Source organism: Micropterus dolomieu, linkage group LG18 (assembly GCF_021292245.1).
Source record: "Micropterus dolomieu isolate WLL.071019.BEF.003 ecotype Adirondacks linkage group LG18, ASM2129224v1, whole genome shotgun sequence".
Taxonomy (NCBI): domain Eukaryota; kingdom Metazoa; phylum Chordata; class Actinopteri; order Centrarchiformes; family Centrarchidae; genus Micropterus; species Micropterus dolomieu.
This window is the reverse complement of record NC_060167.1, coordinates 13,492,510-13,515,846: the sequence shown is the minus strand read 5'-3', so window position 1 is coordinate 13,515,846 and position 23,337 is coordinate 13,492,510. Positions and strand designations below refer to the sequence as shown.

Here is a 23,337-nt window from a genome sequence, read left to right as displayed (position 1 = left end):
GGATTTCATTCAGCCCACATAAAACAACATATTAATGGCACACCTGTGGCTTCTAAACAAACAAAAACTTGCACATCTAGTATTTCTAGAGCATGTTCGTGATTCCAGCAGGGTGAGGGAATCATCATTTTTAGGAGTGATAACACACAAAATGCTTTTTTACAACACAGAAGGCTCCGTATTTCAGGTAGTCATCAATCTAACCTGCAAAAAACACTCAGTAGTGCTACAACAGAACAACTCTTGTTCTAACTAAAAAAACTCGACAGCTGCCATTTTTTAAATTTATTAATTGTGTATTATATAGAAGAACCATAGGGATGTGCAAATATTTTAAAAAAAGATCAGTTGATAATGATGCTTTGACATTTTTGTGGCTCTATATAACAGCATGTTCAGAACAGAAAACAGAATTTCAGCCTGTTTTGCATTAAATGTCTTTTTGTTGTTTATTCTGTGGCAGTTGTATTTAGTGACATACTCTGGAAATGAAAATAAGACAATCACCCAAATATCAGCAGGAAATATCGTACTGAAAATGGTATGCAAATATGCTGGGGATTCTCTTTACCTGGAAAATTGTGTCAAACAAACAGTGGTTGGCTTTGACAGCTGCGTAAGTGTGCAAGACACACAAGAAAATACATATGTAAAGGAATCAAACACAGTACAGCACAAATTATAACATTAATTTAAAAAAGGCAACAGTCAATACCATTTGAATTAATAATAATTATTTAAATAATGCAATTATTGCATTGTAGCTGGTCCATACTGACAAAAACTAAAGCTTCATTTCTGAGCAGCAGTCCTTGGCTTATTATAAACAAGGAAGTCTGAGATGTCATGCCACACATTGCTATCATGGTAGAGGTAGTTCATTGAAGACTGCAGTGAGGGCTGGAGGGTGTGTGGGTAATATTCAAACAGCCACAAGACAATGCCCCACACCAGCGTAGCGAACAGTGGAAAAGGGTCGTGTTTCGGCTGGGGTATGATTCCTTTCTCTACAGCCAGCCGAGACAAAGCGAACAGGATCCTGGACAGCAAATACATGTTGATCTAGAGAAGAGAGAAGGGTTTTAATGGACTGCACACGTTTATTTGAGTAACTACAGTCTTAAATTTATAATGATGTACTTTTGAAGAGTAAAAGTGACAACAGTCATACCTGACTATTGATGTTGTTGTTATCTCCAAACACTAACCATCCTCCAACACAGGCAGCAAGAAAGGAGTGAGACTGCAAAGTCTTTCCCTGGATCCTCTCCTGCACGGCTTGCAGTCCTTTGTAAGTAAATACAAAGCATGCCAGATTGCGGGAATGGGTGTAAGTGGCCTTCAAAATGGCTCTGAGCTTGTCCTTCAAACTGTCAGAGGAAAGAAAAACATCTTCAGACTTTAGCGGCACGAGGAGTATTGCAAAAAGCAGGGTGCTGATACTTAAAAGTAAATAACACTTCCAATTCTTACCTGCCATTTCTGAATAGAAATGTCATTACCAGGGCATGTGGTGCTCTGATTTTGGCCCCATATCTGAAAAATAAACACAGTGTAATGTCAAACATCCTCAGTGCTTTCTGTATAGTCAACAACATCCCCTGCTAATATGTTCCCTTAAGCAGTGGTGGAAGAAGTACTCACATCTTTTACTTAAATCTTAGTAATACCACAATGTATAAATACTCTGTTACATGTATATGTTCTGTTTTCAAAAGCCCACTTAAGTAAAAATAAACAAGTATTAGCATTAAAGTACCATAAAGTAAAACAGTTAGGGCTAATTCCAACTTCTTTTTATAATGCAGGGTAGTTTAATCTATAACAATATATCATCATTACTAAATTGATTTATATTTGCTATTACTAATCTATTAAGTAACAAGTATCTAAAGGTATTAAAGTTAGATCAACGTAACGTTAGAGGAGTAAAAAGTACAATGTTTGACTTTGAATAAGTGGAGTATAAGTATTAAGTAGCATACAAATGGAAATACTGAAGTAAAGTACAAGTACCTCTTGAGTAAACGTACTTAGTTACACTGCACCAATGGCCGCTCCAGGAATGTAAAGCTAGCCACCACTGCTGATTAGCCAAAGACCAATTAGCTTCAGTGTGGTAAAAGAAGTTAACTATCGTAGCTCAGCTAGCTATTAGTTTATTGAATATTTTCACTCACACGGCGCCGTTTCTGAATCCTTTCAAAACGGCCAATGCCGCTTTATATTTGTCCTGCTGCAGCAGATTATTGACGGTATACAGGAGAGTGTTTATCAGATCAGGACCTGCCATGACTTTCAATCGATAGGACACAAATACATGTTGCACCAACAATCCAGTGTCACAGCGAATGTGCGCCGTAGTGCACAATTATAATTTAGGTTCCTATGTAAATTAAGCGCAGTGAACTATTGTTTTGTTTTTTGGTACAAATTTAAAAGAAAAACGTGCGTTTTTAGGGTTAAAAAAAACTATTGTAAAATGTAGGCAAGATGAGACGTCAAAAGTGATTTGTTAGAGTCGTGCTGTGTCAACATCTGGTGTGAGGTAAAGCTGTATATCAAACTTCGGGAATTGCAATAGTCATTTAGCTATTGCATATTATATAATGTGAGAGTGGATGCCTCGTGCAAAGAGTGCAGGCACATTTTCACAACACCTTTCTGAGGCAATAAGAAGAAATTCAAGGCCAGTCATTAGACATATCCTGCAGGAGAATTTCAGTCAGGTGGTGCAAATGTTTTTAAAATGGGAGTCAAAGAGAGGCCATAATTAGTTGAGTAAAGCCAATTTAAGAGCAGATACATATACAGTATTATCTTACAGTCTCCAACACCCATGCTCAATGCAAGACATATGATTAAATAATAAATCAAAACAGTACTTTTGTGCTTTGCAAAATAAGTATCAGTAAATACTATGATCTTTGGTTAAAGAGGTACTCATATCCTTTACTTAATTAAGTAAAAGTACTAATACAACAAAGCCAATCAAACGTTTATTAAAATACAAATACACTTGGATTATCAGCAAAATACACCTAATATATCAAACAGACATACAGAATGCCCCCTTTCAGTATAAGTACTGTTTCACTCATGTATAAGCAGCATTCTATTGTTGTAGCAGGTTGAAGTGGAGCTAATTGAATTTATTTACTTCTGGGTTGTTGTTCATGAAAACTGCCTCAAACTATATAATCTAATCACATACTTCGTATGCAACTATAGCTGTTAAATGAATGTAGTGCAGTTAAAAAAATAATATTTCCCACTAAACCGTTGTGGAGAGACTGTCTCACCACTACCTGCAAGTTGTTTTAAGTTTAAGAATTTCAGTGGTGCATTATATTTTGTGTCAAAAATCAGTAGACATAATTCAAGCAGATCACACATAGACATCTTTGAGTGTACTGTGAGCATTTTTCCAGTGTGAAAACACAATATACCTACTTATAAATATAATGCATTATGGGATTGGTATGATCAATGGAATGATAAAGGCTGGACCCACAGCAATATATTCCTTCTAGGGGGACCCAGAAATTGTAGCTAAGAGGTGCGTAGTACCGTTTTCATTTCCCTTAACACAATGTTGGGAAAGTAAACAAGAGGTCAATATGCAAAACAATCGTGTTTTAGAAGAAATATACAAACAAAAGTAAAGAACTGTGTGTAGGATGGTGTAAACAAATGTGGAAAATGTTGCAGGAGCCCAGTGTTTTAATCATTTTATTAATGTTTTTTCCACAATCAATCCAGTTCACTGTTACAGGAAACCCATCCTCAAAATAAATAGTATTCAACCATTAACTTCCACTTATCAAAAAAAGTTAGAGCCTCAAAACAAACAGTGATTACACTTTCAACATGATTTACAATGCAATCGGTACAACTAAAACACTATTTTGCATATTTCTATACATTTAACTGCCCCATGATCTGGAACACAGCAGTGATTAAACAGTGAAGTGGTAAATTCAACCAGTTTGGAGTGTCAAGGTGCTATGTTATAAATTTTAATCTATTTAATTTGTTAAAATATTCAGTCAACATTTTAATCATGAAACCTTTTTTAATCAAGTTTTTCTTTGTTTTTTGTTTTTTTACAATAATGTCTTTACAAGTTTGCACACAAGCAGCTACACACCAGGTTTTGTAGGTTTATGTGTGTGTGTTGAATTACTGCCAGTAAGGGGGTGGGGAGGGTTGAGCTAACGGGAAACTTCTGACACAATTAAGTATAAAGTGAGCAGCAACTGGAATTGACTGAGGGTCAATATGCCAGTCGGGCTGTGAGGGAGAGCTTAGGCTATTGAGAACAACCAGCATATGTTACTGTAGTACCAGAATTGACATTATGAAATGACATACAGCCACATGGTTCATACATGGTCAAATTCATTAGTGGATGTCCTTTTACATTTTACCGTGAAATTAAAGGGAACTTGCTGAAAGTAAATTTGTAATTAGGAATTGTCAATGATCTGGGATACACAGTGAAATTAGATTATTGAAAAACATAATTTACACACATACACACACACACACACACACACACACACACACACACAGCTTGATGCTTGGACAGTTACTAGTTGTTAACAAAACACTTTACGGATTGAAATTTTGTTCAAATTCTGTATTTGAAATTGGAGTAGCTGAGATACCTTTTTGTTTACATTTTTGTACCTCATAGCGTTAACCACAAAGGACAACTAACTGCTTAATAGTGACAATCGATGTGAATATGTAATCATTTAGGGGATGTTAACAACTGATTACACTTGGTGACTTTTAAGTCAAATTGTTTACAAAAATAATTAAATTTAAACTTTGGTAAATTGGTTCCATAGTCATTTTCTAAGTGATACTCTACCTACTACTAAAAAGAAACTAAAATATTTTGGAAAAGACATGAAATACACAATTACTGTACAAATCTGAATACCTAACACCCTATAAAACTAGGGCCATTTTCTATTAAATTAACTCAAACCATAATTATCTTATGCCAACAACTCAAAGGGGTCCACCTCTTGGGTGAACTAAATGTATTAAGATATTAAAAAACACTTTCTAGTTTGTAAGTATAATTACATAATCTGCATTAGTCACTTAACACAAACAGTTAGCATTCAGTTTCTTCATTATTGATCTAAGATAATACTTAATTCTGGACATCTACCAAAGAATTGGCTACCATTCAGTGGGAATAGGACGTTATTCGACACGTAATTTTTCTCTATTTCACAATACATCCTAATGCTCCAACTTCATTAGTAACAGCTTGAAATTATCAAGAAAAGACTTTTCAGTCTCCCTGACTGGTAAAGAAAGTGACCTGGGAAGGCAAAGTTTGACAAATCAAATCACTATCAAACCAATTTCACCACATACAGTTGCAAATATGCAAAAGTTCTATACTTCATATTGAGAATTTAAATCAATAGTAAATGCTGAAACTTACCAAAGTGTTATAAAATGATCAAACAAATCACTGTTTGGCTCTAGTATTGGCATACATGTTTTCTACAAAACTATTGCACATAAAAATACAACCTCTCTCTCTCAACAATCACAACTGCCTTACTGCTCACATAAGTATGTGCAAACTAGTTCAACTCATTATAAAGATAAGAAAATCAACCTAATAAGAGAAATTATCATTTCAATTAGCATGATTATATTTATCAAAGTTATTAAAGAAACTGCATTATGTGCTATGGGAGTCAGCCCAGTTAATCAGCTGTTAAAAAAAAAAAATCATCCAGCCATTCATCCGCCCTTTCAACAAAAGAAAACTAAAAGTTGAGTCTGAAAGACCCAGAGCCATATATGTGCCTTTGATGTTGCTTTTAGATATGAATCTTTTTATTTTTTATGTCAAAATGCACAAATATGGTTATTTCCTCCGAAATGATTAATCCTAGTGCATAGACCCGGCAAGACGGCTTCTTAAGAAGTGACTACTGCACAGATTCACAGACGTACGTGTAGAAACTGCAATTGCGCAACGTACAGCAAGTGCAGACATGTCAGGGTGAGAAAGGCATCAATTCTGCCTCCATCGCCTGACAGCGGGCTGAGCAGGGCTAAGTGAGATCAGCTTGATTAGGGTGGAACTGATGAAAATTGAAACAGGGTAAGGAAAATTCACAGGTCCCTTGTGGGATAAATTATGACAAACAGCTTACAAACAGTTTGTTACTGCATATGATAACTTGACAGAAAATAAAGATTTTTACGTCCATCTACCAGTTTATAAGCAGCGCCTGGCTGCAAGGAGATTCTGTTGAAAAGTGCTCTTGTCTGAAATGGATAGGCTCCTCCAAGCCCACACTCCTCCATCCCATGCTGTAGCTTCTGCTCTTGTTGCATTACTCCTGCCCAAAACCTTCTGTCTCCTCTATGGCGAACATGAGCTTCTCCTTCAGCTGCTCATAGCTCTTGTAAGGAGGGAGGTCCAGACGATTAAAGCTACATGGTGAAAAAAAGAGAAACTAAATGACTCTCATATTGGATATAATGTGTAATGTCCAACATTCTTACTCTGTATTTCTTAACAAACACAAGGGACAAAAACTAATAACAATTCATTCTCATTAAAACAGATTTTGACATAACTGCTGAAGCCTGAAGACTTAGAAGGAGAATAACTGGTCTTACCATGTGTGGCTTCGTGGAAGCCAGTTCTCTTTGCCCACTTTCTCAATGCAGAACTTTTGGGGGCCATTGCTTCCTATATTAATCAATAACAAGCATAAAGATAATTTAATTAAGAACACAATTATGATGTGACAGACATACATAATGTGTTGTTGTGTGTGTATGTGTCTATTTGCATACCCATCAGGTCAGTGAAGCCACCCACAGGAAGACGACAGGTTCCTGTTACAAATTGCAGCAGCCTCATCCTCTTCTCGTTGTCCATCTCCTTCACAAACTGTCAACAAATCATTCTTTGTTAATAGCGCTAAGCAGATCCAGTAAACTTTTATTCATGATCAAAGGAAATCTTAGTAATATACACTGCTCAAAAAAATAAAGGGAACACTTAATCATCACAGTATCACATCAAGTCAATTAAACCTCAGGAATATCAAGGGCTTGTGAATCAATGTCACCTGTTTTGGGGCAAATGAAAGTGACAACAGCTGCACTGGAGAGGCAACAGCAAGACAATGCCCAAAAAAGGGAACGTTTAGCAGGTGGTGGCCACAGACAACTGCTCTCTCCTTATCCATCCTGACTGTAGTTTTGAGTTTTGCTAGTGTCCTTGTCACTTTTGGCAGCATGATGCCGTACCTGCAGCCCAGTCAGGTTGCACAGGTAGTCCAGCTCCTCCAGGATGGTACATCCATACGTGCTGTTTGGTTTGCTGTGTCTCTCAGCACAGTCTCAAGACCATGGAGAGGACACCAGGAGACGGGCCGTTACACAAGGACTTGATTTAGGTGTTCCCTTAATTCTTTTGAGCAGCGTATAATACTCCTAAACTCCCACGTTTTTTCTTTGCTTTGTTAAGCGTTTTGACAATCTCAGGACCCAGTGAAGACTTACTGTCTCTAAAACAACAACAAAAGGTGATGCAATCATCAAGAAAGTTATGAACTGAAGGAAATTAAATCCTATGACTGAAAACATACACCTGCACTGCTGTTGTATGCATATTAATCTACTATATTAAGTAGAGCACAGCACAGAGTTTGAATTAGGGCTGCATGATTTGGAGAAAAGGTTATATTGCGATTTTTGTGGACAATATTGCGATTGCGATTAGATTATAATGGAACAAATGTCTAAAAAGAGTCTACTTGCTTGACTGTCAAGGAAAATGCACAAAATACTGACATTTTGAAATGTTTTTTCTCAACTTGAACACAGTTAAACAATATTTATAATAATAACTTTAGTAAAACAGACGTAAAACAGAACAAGGGGTGCATGTTGCTCTACGAAGGAGATGGCTAAAAGGACACATGGCACACTGGCATACTGGATCTAAATCTACATCAGTCCACTGCAGAGGCTCTAACCGCAACCTGGAAGAGCAACTAGTGTAAATGAGTGTATTAAGGATGCGAGAACACACTATTTTTCTGAACTCATTACTACACATAAACACAATCCCAGGTTTCTATTTAAGACTGTGGATCAGCTGGTAAACCCAACCCCTCCTTGTGCCTCAGCTGGAAGTAACGATGACTGTGAATTGTTATCTTATTTTACCAATAAGGTGGTGTCAACAGAGCCTCTATTACCCCCACAGCCTCTTACTCAGAGGTCCCTCACCAGCAACAAGAGAGTTTTAACCAGTTTTATCCCATCGACTTGTCTGAGCTTTTAAAAACAGTATCACAAATGAGAGTGTCCTCCAGCCCACTTGATGTAATACCTACAAAGTTTTTACAGAAAGTAATAGATTCTGTTGGTACTCCTGGACCTTAGCGCTGCTTTTGACACCATTGATCACAACAATATGTTAGACAGACTGAGGCACTGGGTGGGGATCTCTGGTACTGCCCTAGAATGCTTTTTATCCTACTTGTCAAATAGGAAGTTTTGCGTGTCTGTAAACAACTATGTCTCCTCGTTCTGTCCAGTTAAATATGGTGTGCCTCAGGGGTCGGTCTTTCCTTGTATCTGCTTCCCCTTGGACATATTACCCATAAACATGGCATTTCTTTTCATATTTATGCTGATGACACACAAATATACTTGCTTGTCAGATCCACAGACCCTGGAATGCTGAGTTCACTTAACAACTGCCTTTGTGAAGTTAAAAAATGGATGTCAAATAATTTCCTCCAGCTGAACTCAGACAAAACAGAAATCCTGGTCATCGGGTCCCAGCAGATGGCAAATCAATTATAGCAAAAATTTGATCTATGTTAAATTTTAAGGACACCGAGACCATTTTACACGCCTTCATCTCATCACGCCTGGATTATTGCAACAGCCTTTTCACCTGTTTAACCCAAAAAACTATTGATCGACTCCAGACTGTCCAGAACTCAGCTGCCAGGCTTTTAACCAGAACAAAGAAATATGACCACATTACTCCTATTTTAGCTTCATTACACTGGCTCCCAGTATGTTTTAGAACTGACTTCTACTGATTACTTTTAAAGCTCTTCATGGCCTCTCGCCTTGTTATATTTCTGACCTTTTAGTCCCATACGCACCAGCACGTACCTTGAGATCCTCGGGCAGAGGTCTGTTGTCTGTTCCAGAGTCTCGACTGAAAACTAAAGGGGACAGAGCGTTTGCTGTCAGGGCCCCGAGGCTCTGGAACAGCCTGCCCGAGGAAATCAGGTCGGCTGAGTCAGTGAACTCTTTTAAGTCCCTTCTTAAAACATACTTTTATAGGAGAGCCTTTCCCGATCTTATTTGATTTTATTTTATCCCTTTTATTTTTATTGTATTTTACTAATTTTATATTTATCTGTATTTCAGTCTTTTCAATGTTTTCTTGCTTTTATCTTTTATTGTTTTTGTATTATTGTCTCTTGGGTATTATTGTCTTTACACTTGTTAAACAACGAGGGTTAAAATGAAGGGCAACTGGACTTGGTTGAAGATACTGGAAGACGTTTCGTCCCTCATCCAAAGGACTTCTTCAAGTCCAGTTGCCCTTCATTTTAACCCTCGTTGGATAACTATGACCTGGATGACTGAGAATCTTCATAGACATCATACACTTGTTAAAGCACTTTGTAACTTGTTTTTGAAAAGTGCTCTACAATTAAAGATTATTATTTATTATTATTATTATTAGTAATAGTATATTATAACATTAAATAAAGAGTATAATGTTCAGTTAATAGTATACCATTAGTATAATCTTAATATATTCATTACTAAATTCATTATAATTTCATATAATAGTATAGTATTTTACCACTACCACCACAAATCCGGTTATAGATGTGTCTTTTCTGTGAGTTGTTTTTATTTATTTAATCCTTGTGCAAGCAAAATTATCTATATTGGTCTCTAATTTGTTAATGCAAAATATTAACTTGTCAATAATCATATTATTCAACATTTAATGATTTGCTGTAGCATGTCAAACCTTTTATAATGTCCCACCCCATCCAGGCTATGATTGGTCGGTTGACGAGAAGTGACTGACATCGCTTTATAGCTTTATGAAAAGTTGAAAAACAAAAGGCAGCAATACAGTTAACGTTAACTGGCCAGCGATCCAAAGCAAAACCTTCTTTATCTTATCCGTTTTCTTCTGTCTTACCGCTTTACTGTAACTGTCTCTGTCATGTTAGGTTATTGTCTTTAACGTTACTCGCTCACTGCCCATAAATAGTTTTTATGTGGTTTGTACTTATCTGTTTTAGGGGCACATGTGAGAGCCCAGTGTGAGCGGAGATAATGAGCAGACTGCAGTGAAAACTGAGAGGAGAGTCTCAACACACACAACACTTGAATCGCACACTTTTTGCAGACATGACGACATCGCGATTGCAATTAGATTAATCGTGCAGCCCTAGTTTGGATGCATGAGAAATGGTGTTTTCAACAGACTGAACAGTACAGTCCAAGTGTGCAACTGTTTAGTACTGACCTGCCAGAACCAGAGGATCTGTTTGCTACTTCGGGCGTAATGCCTGTAGATTGTGTTCCTCTGCCAGTCCACCAAGTCTATCTCCTGCATCCCACACAGCATCACCTACAGGCAAGAAGGAAACATTAGACCTTCTATTTTTTGGTAAAGGTTGAAAGGAATAGGTTTAGTTACTTCAGTACCTCTAATTCCTTAGCATCAAAGTATTGAAGGTATTGCTGAGGCAAAACTTCATTGAAGCCCTCAAAGAATGCTTGAGTCTGCTCCTCCACACCTCTGGACAGCCTCCACTCTGCCACCAACCTGCATATGGTGATATGAAGATAAACATATTGAAATAAAATCAAGCATACTGAAGGCATGAAGATTTATGGTTGCTTTAACAATTAAGAAGTTAACTTTCTATTAAATCATCAAACAAAAACTGCAATACCTCATCTTAAATTTGAAGTACCATAATATCCATTAATTCTACTTTAAATTAAATTCTACTGTTCTGTATACACAATGCAGTTAGTTTATTAATGGCCATTATCTCTGCATTGCTTATGTTACATTACAGGAAAGACCGTGGGAAATATCAGTCTGTTAAACTGTTGCACTTATTGCATGTCAGCCTGGATAAGACTACGACTGAGGTGTGTAATCTTTTAGATATAAAGTGAAATGTAAATATGGTGGTTAAAGACAGATGGTGGATGAGAGGCAGTAGAAGATGCAGCTGTACCTGATGTATTCCTCCTTATTTTCCTCAGTTACTTGGATGTTCCCTCCATCTGGTTTCAGCTCATGGGTGGTGACCTCCCCCAGGATCTCCTTGTCAACTGAGAAGAACATCTCCAGGCCGCACTCTTCTATGTTATTATCCCTGCGGGCCAGAGAGTCATCATCGTTATTAACATGGTTAAAATAACAGCACTGGAAAGCAATCAGAGAGCACAGATGCCCACCAGGCTACACACACGTCTAAGGCCTTTTCATCAAAAACAGACAATTTCAGGAAATTACTCTGGATCTGCATCACGACACAAACGGAACAGGGATAGATAGTGGAAACATTCAACTGAATTAGATACATGACGACTGAAATCACTTGCCATTATTACTGTATATACACCTGTCATCTAAATTTGTTTCCAATTTTTTCCCCAGTATTATTCAAACATATTATGTACCATACAGGGTAATTGGATGAAATTTGAATGAAGAGAGATGGAAATTTAAAATAATCATATGTGGAGCTAAACACCCCACAAAAAAAAAGATAAAGGCAATAAATGGCCATCATCATCTATTTTTCTTGTATTTCAATTTACTTCCTTTCCAAGAACTGTGTATGTACATGGCAATTTTAGAAATTGACAATGCGCATTGTCAGCTGAATTCAGAATGCTTTTAGCTCCATTTTAAAGTAATGCTTATGCCCAAGTCACAAATGAGCCTGTATGTATGAAACATTGAAATAGCATTTACCATTTGCACACAGAGCTTAAGTGCTCAAACAGAAACTAACATTCACACACTAGTGGAACAGCTACCAGGAGCAATTCAGGGTTCAGTATCTTGCCCGAGGACTCTTCGACATGCAGCCTGGAGGAGCCGATTGAACCGATGAATTTTTATTTTTTTTTGACAGGAGAACAAGTATTACAAGGGCCCCAGATTTGTACAGATCATGGATCAACTATGATCTGTTAACCATTAGTGTCTCCATTTAATGACAGCAAGGCTATTTTAAGTGACATAAATATTTTGCCTGTCCATCGAATCAAGCAAACTCTCCCCATTATCACTATATTACGCACATGTAGATCAGCTACCCACCCACCAGGTCACACATTAAGGTTTGCATCCCCCAGACCTACTTGATCCAGATGAGTGAGTTGTAAAACTCTGGATCTATGGACTCCAGGTCTTTGAGAGCCAGAGGTTTGTTCAGAATACGCTTGTAGAAGGGGAGGGAGAAACCCGTGTCGATGAATTTGCCATGGAACAAGGCCTAGGAAGGAACACACAGATGAACAAATGCATTAAAAATGCCATTTAAAAACTGATGTCACACTAAGTAAACTAAGTAATTGTGTTGACAAATAGTGCATGTACCATGGCAATGAAGCGTCCTATGAACTTGAAGTACTTAAGGTGATCAGGGTTGATGTAGGAGGCAGGGTTGATCTGCAGACAGTAGTTGTCCTTGCCAGCATACTCAAACAAACAGTACATGGGGTTCAGTACCTCATGAGAGAGCAAGAAGAACCATTCCCTGGAAACGCAACCACAGGAGACAAAAAAACAATTAAAAACAATTAAATCAAAGTAGTCATACTGGTTTAGGGACAGGTTTTGCCTTTAGTAAGGTAAAGGAGGTGTCCAAAAGCCTACAAATTAAAACAAAACACACCTTATGAGTCATACAATAAAATGTACAAAAACAAATCATGTGTTGAAAATACCTGGCTACACCTCCATAGTCCAAGCCTTCCTCTCCAGGAAAAATGAGCCACAGTCTTCGCCTCAGATCTTGTGGTTGGAAGCTCATGATCTTTGAATATAAACAAAGAAATAAACAGCTAGACGCCTCGAACACTGACGAGACAAAACTGCCAGAGAAGTGACAAAAATATCATTCGGTATATTGACATTATCACCTGTTGGAATGAATCCTCAAACAAAGTTTTGCGGGAGACGGTGATCTTAATGTGCTGAGGCATCGACAATTGCTGAGCGGGAGAAAAAAACCACAATAAGAACTATACAAATACATTTTAGACCATTTCAATGCTTTGTACACCAGTGAACATTAACTTTTATCTTTGCACATTCAAGTACTAGAGACATGAGTGCCTACAGTGAAGCAGCATGAAGATAAAGAAAGATCCAACAATCACCTTGTTGATTTTATTATGTTAGATAAAGCATTTCAACACATGTTGTGCAGCACATACCTGACACCAGAACCTGAAGTATTGCACTTTGGCTTTGAAGTCCCTGACATAGGTTATCTGTGGCCCATTCTCGCTGTAGAAAGAAGAACCATTTTCAATGTCCAATCGACAAGCACATTCAGTTAATGTATGCACATGTTGTGTAAAAAGGCAGATGATTTAAAGTCATGTTCCTCCTGTAAGAGGTGCACTTAACTTGAGCACGTTAACGTTGACCTTTAAATAAGAACTTACAGTGAGGATTTCCCTGTGCGAGGGTCAATGTAGGTTGTGGTTCGCCTGTTGTGGTCTACAAAGTAGGGAATACCATCCACAGTGAACCTCATCTCCCAACCCTCTGGCAGGGGCTTGTCATTCAGCAGCCTGAACAACACAAATCCACACGAAAATACATCAAACCATTTGTTTCAGAAAGTGTATACACACATACAAAAAAATTACATTGCAAGTGGAATTGGAGAAAGAGAAAATGAGCATCAATAACCAGGACATACTAACAAGAGCATAAATGATTTATGTCCACATCAAAACAGCAGATATTACAATATATGCTTTTTTTTACGTACTCCTCAGAATATTAATTGATTGCCCTGAAAGAGAATCTTCACATTGAGGTTTTCTTTATTTAAAACAGTCACAGGATTCACAGGGCAGGACTGATATTCAGATATATCTTCAGAATTTTATTATTATTCAATATGTTTAATTAAAATAATTTAGTGGCTAGTCACTGTTTATTCTTTTGAAAACAGAATACATAAGTATGGAATACTCAAATTTACATCTTAATATTATAGGTCAAAACAAACAGGAACATAACCCAGGACAGTTTAAAAAAACCTGCACTTAACATATAAAATCATGGCTTGCTCTGTACTGCTTCAGTCATTGACTAGTGGCAGTAAACAGTGTTTAATCAGATGCTCTTTCATTTGCCTCATCAGTAGCAGTTCATGGGTTCAACGGTTCAGTGCAGGCACAGTTTAGGGCAATTATCCCCTACTAAAACTGTTTAAATCCAATCAATATATTTGAAAACTCTTCTGGTTATGTTAAACATTCTACATTCTTTACTTCCCCTCCTAGATTATTTGCATGTGTCCTGTGATTATATGTAGCTCTGCTAAATTCCTGAAGCAGATAGAAGCCATTTCCTACTTTAAGAAGGTTATTAATTGCATTTATTCATAAGCCTAAAAAAAAGGACCAAATATGTGTCGCTCCATTCTTAATACTTCACTCCTTGCACCAGATAGGACTGATTTCCTATTCTGAAGTGTTTTGGAAATACTGGAGCTTAGCAAGTTGCTGATACCTTAGCGCCTCTTACAGACTCTAAAACAGAAGTGCAGCTGAGTTAGGCAGAATCATTTAAAACCAGTATGATAAAATGACAGCATCGAGATACACAGTCATACACTCACCCTTGCGTCCTGGGGTCTTCCCACTGTGTTGTCCGAGTAGGGTGATGAACAAAATACACTCTGCCGTTGGTGTCTGTTCTCTTCTCTGACATGAAAAACAAAAAAGATTTATATGTAATTTAGTATCAATTCACTGACATTTATTGCTACTAATATTAGAGCCGTAGTCCTTTCAGTAACAACTGCTAAAATAAATGCTCAGTGATATTTACCCCAACCATGTGGCAAAGGTCCCAGCGGGTCAAACTCTTTATTGGCCGTGGCTGCCAGCTGGTCTTGGAGCTGAGCCAGAGAGAGAATGGGACACATGTTGACAAAGTCTCAAAAAAACAACTAAAAGCCACATCCACACTATCAAGTTTTGAAACCAAACAATCTCCGTCCACACCAGCATTTTAGCTGCATTTGAGAACTGATCTCTGTCTATATTAAAACAATTGAAAGAGCACATCTAGTGGCCATTCAAGTACACTGGACATGCGCATGCCGGTGTAAACAGGAAGCAGGAAAACAGGAGGTGAAAGAAAAAAGTAATACTATAGCTATCCATTATGATCATACGGAGTAATGCACGGTCAACTTCATTATTCACCTATTTCAGACCTGAGAGCCAAATTAAATTTTTAAAAGTCTGAGAAGTAGTATAGATTTAGAACATTTAAAATGAGAAAAGAAATGGCAAAGACTGGGACAGTTTAACACCTATGTTTCCTATGCTAGGAAATCCTCAAGGTGGTTATGGCTTTATTTTATTTTTATTTTGGGATGATTTAAAGAATTTTGGGGAGCAAGCCAAAAATGTTGAAAACCAACATCATTTGACACTAAAAGGCAGTTTCGACATACATCTGCTAAAGGTGGAAGTTTGTCTAAGCTCACTCTTGTTTAACACACAGATGTACAAACTTGATTTTGGGACATCACTAAATCCACTAGCTAGCTAGCTTGGAAGCCAATCATGTCCAGTATGCAATTTGATGTTGTGTGTGATGTGAAAACCTTCATTGCTCACACACACAGAATGGAGTTGAACATGTGTCTTATCCACTGTTCAATCACCACCCCAAACCGTGGATTTCAAAGTGTGCTACATGTGCAGTGAATGTAACAAATCCAGTTACCAAGACAACGACTGCTCTCACCCCATAAATGAACCTCTGGTTAAACTGCTGCATGGCTCCCTGCAGCTGGCTGCGCTGGTGCTGCCATTCCTCATAGTTCCGCACTGACTCCTGCGTGGGGCGTTGCCATGTAGTAGTTCGGGTTATGTGATCGACATAGTACACCCTACCCATCGGATCCACCCTGCGCTCCCACCTACGGGAGGGTAAAAGAAGGTAGTGCTGAGTTGACAAATGACAGACACCTGACATCCATATGAACAGCACAAGACCAGACTTTAATGTCACATGGTTTGCACATGCTGACCAATTCTGGGGGGAGCCATTGTAATAGGCTGTAAACACACTCGAAGCAAGCAGAAGGGAAGCTTAAGTGAGGCCTGTACCTGAGGGACAACCCAGTGGGTAAAGTGCTTATTGGTTGTCAAGCTTATCAAAGCCCAAATAAACAATTTCATAGCAAACACAGGCAGAAATGATCTCTGACACAACAAGTGTAGTGACAATGAAGGCCAAGTGACAGATGTGCCTCAAGGGTCCACCTGACATCCATATCAATACCAGAGACACAAGTTGTTTTGATCTGTTCTATTATTTTAACTACATCACCAATATTACATTTATAAACAACATGTGAACAAAAGAGCGCAGCTCTACAGTGATTGTAAAAGTGGTCATAATGGTCTGTTCTATCTGGGATCACGTTTATGGTATCGTGACTGCACAGTCCAAGAGAGCAAAGCAACAAACATGTTAGTATTCATAGTATAAAAGATAATCAAGTATTTTGGTACCCTGTAGGAAGAGGTTCAGGCCTGTCCCAGGTTGTCCTTTTCTCAATGTGATCCACATAGTACACCCGTCCGTTCTGGTCCACCCTTTGCTCCCACCTGCAGAGAGAATGACTGAATGAATGAAGGCTTTATTTCGTACATGTAAAGAAAAAAAAAACAATCATAATAATACAGTAAAAGCTAATAGAGAATTAACTTAACATGTCTGAAATGGAATGGAATTTTCGCAATATTGCGAAAATTAGAAACCTTCTGTATCAAGATGATGCAGAGAAACTTGTCCACGCATTTGTTACCTCAAGGCTTGACTACTGTAATTCTGTGCTTTCAGGCTGCTCAAAAAAAAAAATCTCTTAAGTCTCTCCAGTTAATACAAAATGCTGCTGAACACATACTGACTAGAACCAGCAGGAGAGATCATATCACCCCTGTTTTAGTAACTTTGCACTGGCTCCCGGTAAAATTGAGAATTGATTTTAAAATACTTCTTCTTACATACAAAGCCCTTAATGGTCAGGCACCATCTTATTTGACAGAACTCCTTACACCATATTGGCCTACGAGTACACTGCACACTCAAAATGCAGGGCTACTTACAGTGCCATGGGTCTCAAGATACAGATTTGGAGCCAGAGCCTATAGTTTGTGTATTTTATTGTTGTTTTTTAATGTGTTGTCAGCCTTTTTTTTTTTATCCAATTCTGCAATCTTTACGTGTCTGTTTTCTGTAAAGTGTACTGGGACCACAGCTGGTGATTTTACACTTTAAATAAATTTGACTTGACTTGGAAGAGCATAAACTTATTTAATCCTACCTCTTCTACACTACTCAATAATTTACACACATATTTATATGTATATATCCACCATAAAAAATAAATAATATAAATAAACAAGGGAAATAAATAATTTGTGAGAACATCTGGTCAAAACCCTTCTTCCTCCCTGTACCTTGTAAAAACCATATAATACAAATGAGTGAGCAAAGACGAAGCACAAGAAACAGGATTCAGATGGAGGTCAGCTGCAGAGCAAATTGTCAGTGAAAACCTATAATTCTTTAAAATACCTAAAACATTGCTAAATAATACAATAACAAAACACGTACAAATATTTAAGTCTGGATTAAGGCTGTCTAAGGCTGCTGTGCCTATTAATCGTGGCCACAATGAAGACTTGTTGAATTAAGTTACCCTGGTGGTAAGAGACCGTTGTTCATGGGTGTGACTCTGGGATTTGTTGTGGGCAGAGCTGCTGAGGCAGAAGTCTCTGGTTTCGGGCCACTTGCAGTCTGTGAAGAACCTGCTGTCGCTGCTCCTGCACCTGAGTCATCCTGCTGATTTGAACACCCACTAGCCGACGCCTGAGAAGAGCCATCGGAAGCTGGACCTTCACTCAGCTCACTGGGGGAGGAACTGCTAGAAGAGGCTGGGGAGAGGAGTGGTGAGAACGCCAGAGAAGATAACCTTTTAGTCTTTGAATGAATGTGCAGAGGTGTATTGGCTTTGATTGCAGTGATTACACATATGCACGGAACATTTTTATATGTGAGATGTGAGAATTCATGTGAGCTAATGTTATATTGTAGAGTATTTGATGTCTAGTGCTTTTCCTACTTGGTGAGGCTGCTGGTCTGCGAGGCGTGGCAGGAGGAGGTCGGGCTGGTCTGGGGGGACGGGAAGCGTTGGGGCCTCCTGGAGATTGGGAAGGAGAACCCGTACCATTGACAGCGTGACCATTAGGTACTATAACCCAATCTTCTGAGTCACTGGATGGAGATGTGTCTCTGCTTGACCTGGGAAATCAAGATATTTACTTAAGTTATTATACAGGTATACAATGACTGAAACATAAATTTCATGTATATAGAAAATATAAAATAAAGGTTTACTAAACCTGTTGCCAGTGTCTCCATTTTGTCTTGTATTTCCATTTGGAACAGTAGCTAGAAGGACAGAGAAAAAGCAGAGAAGTAACATTATTTATGTGAAATAATAACAGATGTTACTGCAACAGTACAGCTTGGTATTTACTCAATATTAAAGAAGAGCCAAACGGACACTGGATTTTTATTTTATTATTTTTGGCATTTCTGCACTACAATTTCTTGTTACTCAACAGCTGACATCCACTGATCTTTATAGTTCTGTTATAAGTTAAGTTGGCTGAAGTATCAGACAGGCTCTATAAGTATAAGTATATAAATTCATTGTTATTCATGTTCTCAAATACTGTGGTCGACCTAGAATAGTGGGTTTGTGTCTGTGGGTGGTTTCTTACAATGTTCTTTCTCTGCTGAGGCGAAGGTTTCTGGGTCTACCTGCATGCCATCCAGACAGACCGACAGGTCACCTACAACATCCTGATGGTCTCTGTCAGAGCACAGCTGCAGTGTCTGCACCACCTCATATACTGGGGAGGGCACAGAATACAGTGTTAAACAGGTGCTTAGACTGACAACACACCCCAGGTAAACTCATGACACAAACACACACATTGACCCATCACAACAAATGAAATCATATGACGCTAAGGCTGCACCGCAATAGTAGAAATTACTGTACATACTTGAAAAATCTGACAGTCAAATTAAGAGACATTTTCCTTTGGAGGGGCCACCTCACTGGCCCTTGATAATCACCTCAATCTCAAGGTATTTTGTTACTGGTTTCAGCCCTGCTAGTGAGAGTATGGGGCTCTAAAGATTGCAGTGACAGCTCAAACCACTTGCTGGTAAGGTTTCTAGAGCCTTGTTCACAATTGGCAAATGAAAAGCAAGTATCTGTACAGAATACAGACCAGACATGTTGGTTGGTGAAGTTTAACAAAACCCAATTAAACATTTTCATAACAAACAAAGGCAGATACAACAAGTGCGTACAGTGTTTACGGTGTGTGCACCATTTGCAAAATTTAATATGCTGCTGGCACAGTCACAGAAAATTAATACTAAAATTGATATTACATGGGATACTACTTGTTATTATTTTGAAATAAATCAGTCATGTGGTGGAAACTTTGTCCTGAATACCTCACGCTATTCTGTGGGAATCAACCCAAGTTCCACAGAGCCTAGAAATATTAGCTCCATACTTTGTTCCTTGGAAAACACATATTTTCCATATTCAAGGATGAAATGACAAATAAAAGAGTGCAACTCTATCAAATAGCCAGGTGATATAACATGATCACAGTTGTCTTGTGCCAAAAAATGGAAAAGTGAGAGGAACGTTTGCGATTTGATATTTTTGCTTGGCCTTTTGAAAGAAAACACAAAGTGAACAATAGTGTGAACTTACGCTTCAAGTCGTTAGCCCTAAGGGTCTCACTGATATCCAGTGTGGCCATTCCCAACAGAATGTCAGCTTTCAGTGTCTGGTGGCTCCAAACACGAAAGATCAGCTTGCTTACTGGAGTCACAATTCTGTGGAAAAGTAAGACGATGACAAGATACGAGTCAACACCAAAAAGATTATGGATGATGCACTAATGCTGAAAGGATTCATAGGCTATGGCTTCTTAACCTTGCTTGTCTGTCTTATTTTTGTTATACAATTCCATCATTAAAGCCATTTATTGAGTATCAATTCCTAACATTTGCTGGTTAAAAAGGTTTTGTTTGCCTAAAGCTTTTAATCAGTCTCTGTGGGATGATATCACTATAGCCTTCAAGAATTTATCCGTATCACCGCAGCAAACATTAAGCAGCCTATAAAACAGTCTGTGGAATTTCCTACAGATGGTGATGCCATTTTCCAAGATAGCTGATTGGTCAGTAGCGGAGTTTTCATAGAGTTGATCTCTTATCTGGAACATAACCTGCTTCGGAGCAGGTTAGCCGTTCAGTGTAAGTTGCCATGGCGATCTACCCCGGTAAGAAGTAAACCACCTTCGTGGTACTGAAAACCCAGGGTTAACTCCGTAGTTACATGAATAAGCTCAAATCCTGCTTCGTGGTACGTAGTGCCCAGAAAACCGAGGGTGACCAGACGTCCCAAAAAATCCGGGACAGTCCTGAATTACGAGCAGTTGTCACAAAACGTCCCTCTCTAACATCAAGAAGCTCTTGAAAACTCATCTCTTCTGAGAACACTTCCTCTTATAACACCTCTAACTCCTAACCTCTAACATGCACTTCCTGTGCTCTTCTTCTTCCATCACCTACAATGATCTTGTTTTGATTGCACTTTTTGTTAACTCTTACTTCCTTCCCTAGGTATTTACCCCATTGATGTGATATGTACTATGAACTCTTACTAGTATTTATTGCTGCTCTTACTAGTATGTATTGTCAGTTGATCTGTATTTGATGTTCTGTTGATGCTTGTATGCTGAAAAATCCTGACAAAGGCTGTCATAATTCATGCATGAAAGGGATAAGTTTATGTTCTGCTTGCTCAACAGTTGTTTGATAAATGGCTATTAAAACACATTCGGAGAATTATTGTGATTATTTTGGCGCTGGTATTTTTCCTTTGCTGCTCGCTAAAACCACATTGGGGAGCACCAAAAGTTACTCTATGCAGGAAAAATCCTGACAATGTTGTATGTAAGCTAAATTTAGTTCTAATTAATATTTCTATTATAAACAAGCACATCATCTCATAATTAATCAACTATTTTTTAAACTGCTTCTTCTCCTATGAGAACAGAACAGTCATACTCACATTGTGAGCGCCTGCTTCCATTTGGGACTGTGCGTATTGGTGCACTTCTCAGTCCTCTTTGATTGGCCATCCACGGCTACTTCAACATACGGACTGGGACCAAACCAGTTCTTTTTGTTTTCCTTCAGCTTGGCTGAAAGCACTAGAAAGGATAAAACATGACAGTGAAGTTGCCAGTACTGTAAATTTCAGTAGATTTGATCAGAAGTAGTATTTGGTAAAAATGCTACAACTTGTTATTCCCATTAACTTTGGAAAATAAACCACCACTTCCTGTAGCAAAAACAGTTAGTGGCATTTTAGTTTTTACAACAGGAACTTGATGACTCATAGCCCGTAGCTTCCTATACCCAAAGTCAAACAACACTGAACACTAAAACTTCATTAATTTACCATATCAGTGTCTAATTTTTGTTGATATAAGATCTTACAAATCTTGCAACAGTAACTTACCTGTGACTTGCAATTGGGCCTTCATGGTACATCCATAACACTGCAGCCTTCCTAGGCTGCACCGAAACGACCTGCAACAATTGCAACCAGTGGCATCAGATCAACATAAGACACTCTTAACTACTTAAAGACTGATTAGGCTATTAGGTTGCTACAGTGGAAAGTATAACCTGACTTTACATACAATGGCACACATGGATTCAAGAGGGTATCTAACTAAAACAAACAACAACAAAGAACAAAAGGTGTATGTCTGACAGGGTCAGGTATCTGGAGACATTAAAAGAGTATGTTAGTATTGATGCTAATTCAAATTAATAACTTTTATCTATAACTTTTATCTCCACAATAAAGTTAAGCGAAATATTCAGGTGCTTTACAGTTTGATATTAATCTACATGAACTGGGCACACGTTTTAAAATAACTGACAGTATGTGGTCGACCCAATGACTGACTGATTGTATTTCATTATTACCTGAGTATGTCTAACTTAACTTACAGTATTCATTGAAAACTCTATACAGTAACTCAGCGCAATGTCGTTGTGTTCAGACATACAAACTGGACTAAAATGCACGTTACCCAGTGAGTTGGTTTAATCTGAGCTATTTCAAGACAGGTATAGGCTACATAACGGGAAATCCTATCCTTAACTTGGCTAAATTAAGTCTCACTAACTTAAACCTATCCTACTTTGTCAATCTTTGACAATACCGTTTGACAGGACAAGAAGGTAATTTAAATGCTAGACAAGGGGGATGCATTAATATAATTGAACAAAAAGATGTTGAGCGCATCAAAAAATGCTTCCAAAGAGACGTCGTGTTTCCTGCTATCTGCAACATGAAGGCAGTAACGTACAACTGTAGCTTAATAGCTGTCAGGTTAGCAGAGGGTTAGCAGCCAGCAGGCGATTTGCTGTCAAGACAATTTAAAACACTTAGTATCTGTTTCTACTGTGACATTCCTAATATGTATTACTGTCTATAACGTAAATGCCTTTTGTGAATTACTAATAAAAACTGGGAAGTTCCACCAACTTATTTCGCCAACGTCCTGAACGTGAGGCTTTAGCTAACAATGCATTAACTAACGTTAGTAATGCTAACACCACCGGACTACTTGAGCAGCTTCGATCGCTCGAATCTCACACTTCTCATTCACTGAAACACAAAAAAACCATACCTGATAGAAGCACACGATAAAAGGGCGACAGACTTTAGTTTCAGCTATGCCTAGATTGTTGACAGATAGCTGCCTTCCATCACCACACAGAGATGAGTCCCGCTGGCCAGAACAAGACCAGAAATTCCGGTACGGGTTTTTCATAATAAAATTGTATCTGTA

General features: G+C 38.2%; 2 protein-coding genes across 2 annotated transcripts; both read right to left on the bottom strand.

Annotated features, from left to right (window-relative positions):
- Nucleotides 1-423: 423 nt before the first annotated feature.
- On the bottom strand, nt 424-2,328 carry pxmp4 (peroxisomal membrane protein 4). Its single transcript, XM_046076512.1, has 4 exons — nt 2,181-2,328; nt 1,474-1,536; nt 1,172-1,370; nt 424-1,062 (listed from the first exon to the last, which is right to left on the bottom strand). The coding sequence occupies exons 1-4, from the start codon at nt 2,291-2,293 to the stop codon at nt 793-795; spliced, it is 645 nt and encodes a 214-aa protein (XP_045932468.1). The 5' UTR covers nt 2,294-2,328; the 3' UTR covers nt 424-792.
- A 1,386-nt stretch (nt 2,329-3,714) lies between these two features.
- On the bottom strand, nt 3,715-23,296 carry itcha (itchy E3 ubiquitin protein ligase a). Its single transcript, XM_046076540.1, has 24 exons — nt 23,176-23,296; nt 21,990-22,060; nt 21,537-21,678; nt 20,169-20,293; nt 19,150-19,281; nt 18,766-18,814; nt 18,486-18,664; nt 18,063-18,297; nt 16,870-16,965; nt 16,097-16,271; nt 15,167-15,236; nt 14,955-15,039; nt 13,765-13,893; nt 13,531-13,603; nt 13,234-13,305; nt 13,039-13,127; nt 12,689-12,848; nt 12,451-12,584; nt 11,313-11,453; nt 10,768-10,888; nt 10,586-10,690; nt 6,850-6,946; nt 6,670-6,742; nt 3,715-6,480 (listed from the first exon to the last, which is right to left on the bottom strand). The coding sequence occupies exons 2-24, from the start codon at nt 22,012-22,014 to the stop codon at nt 6,381-6,383; spliced, it is 2,607 nt and encodes an 868-aa protein (XP_045932496.1). The 5' UTR covers nt 22,015-22,060; nt 23,176-23,296; the 3' UTR covers nt 3,715-6,380.
- Nucleotides 23,297-23,337: the final 41 nt, after the last annotated feature.

Coding starts and splice junctions, on each gene's coding strand:
- itcha (XM_046076540.1), bottom strand. CDS start 22,014: ATGAAGGCCCAATTGCAAGTCACAG. Junction 10,691..10,767: donor TTGATGCTAAGGAATTAGAG/GTACTGAAGTAA, acceptor TCTTGCCTGTAG/GTGATGCTGTGTGGGATGCA. Junction 6,947..10,585: donor AGATCCTCTGGTTCTGGCAG/GTCAGTACTAAA, acceptor ATTTGTTGACAG/TTTGTGAAGGAGATGGACAA.
- pxmp4 (XM_046076512.1), bottom strand. CDS start 2,293: ATGGCAGGTCCTGATCTGATAAACACTCTCCTGTATACCGTCAATAAT. Junction 1,371..1,473: donor TTTCTATTCAGAAATGGCAG/GTAAGAATTGGA, acceptor TTCCTCTGACAG/TTTGAAGGACAAGCTCAGAG. Junction 1,063..1,171: donor ACAACAACATCAATAGTCAG/GTATGACTGTTG, acceptor TCTCTTCTCTAG/ATCAACATGTATTTGCTGTC.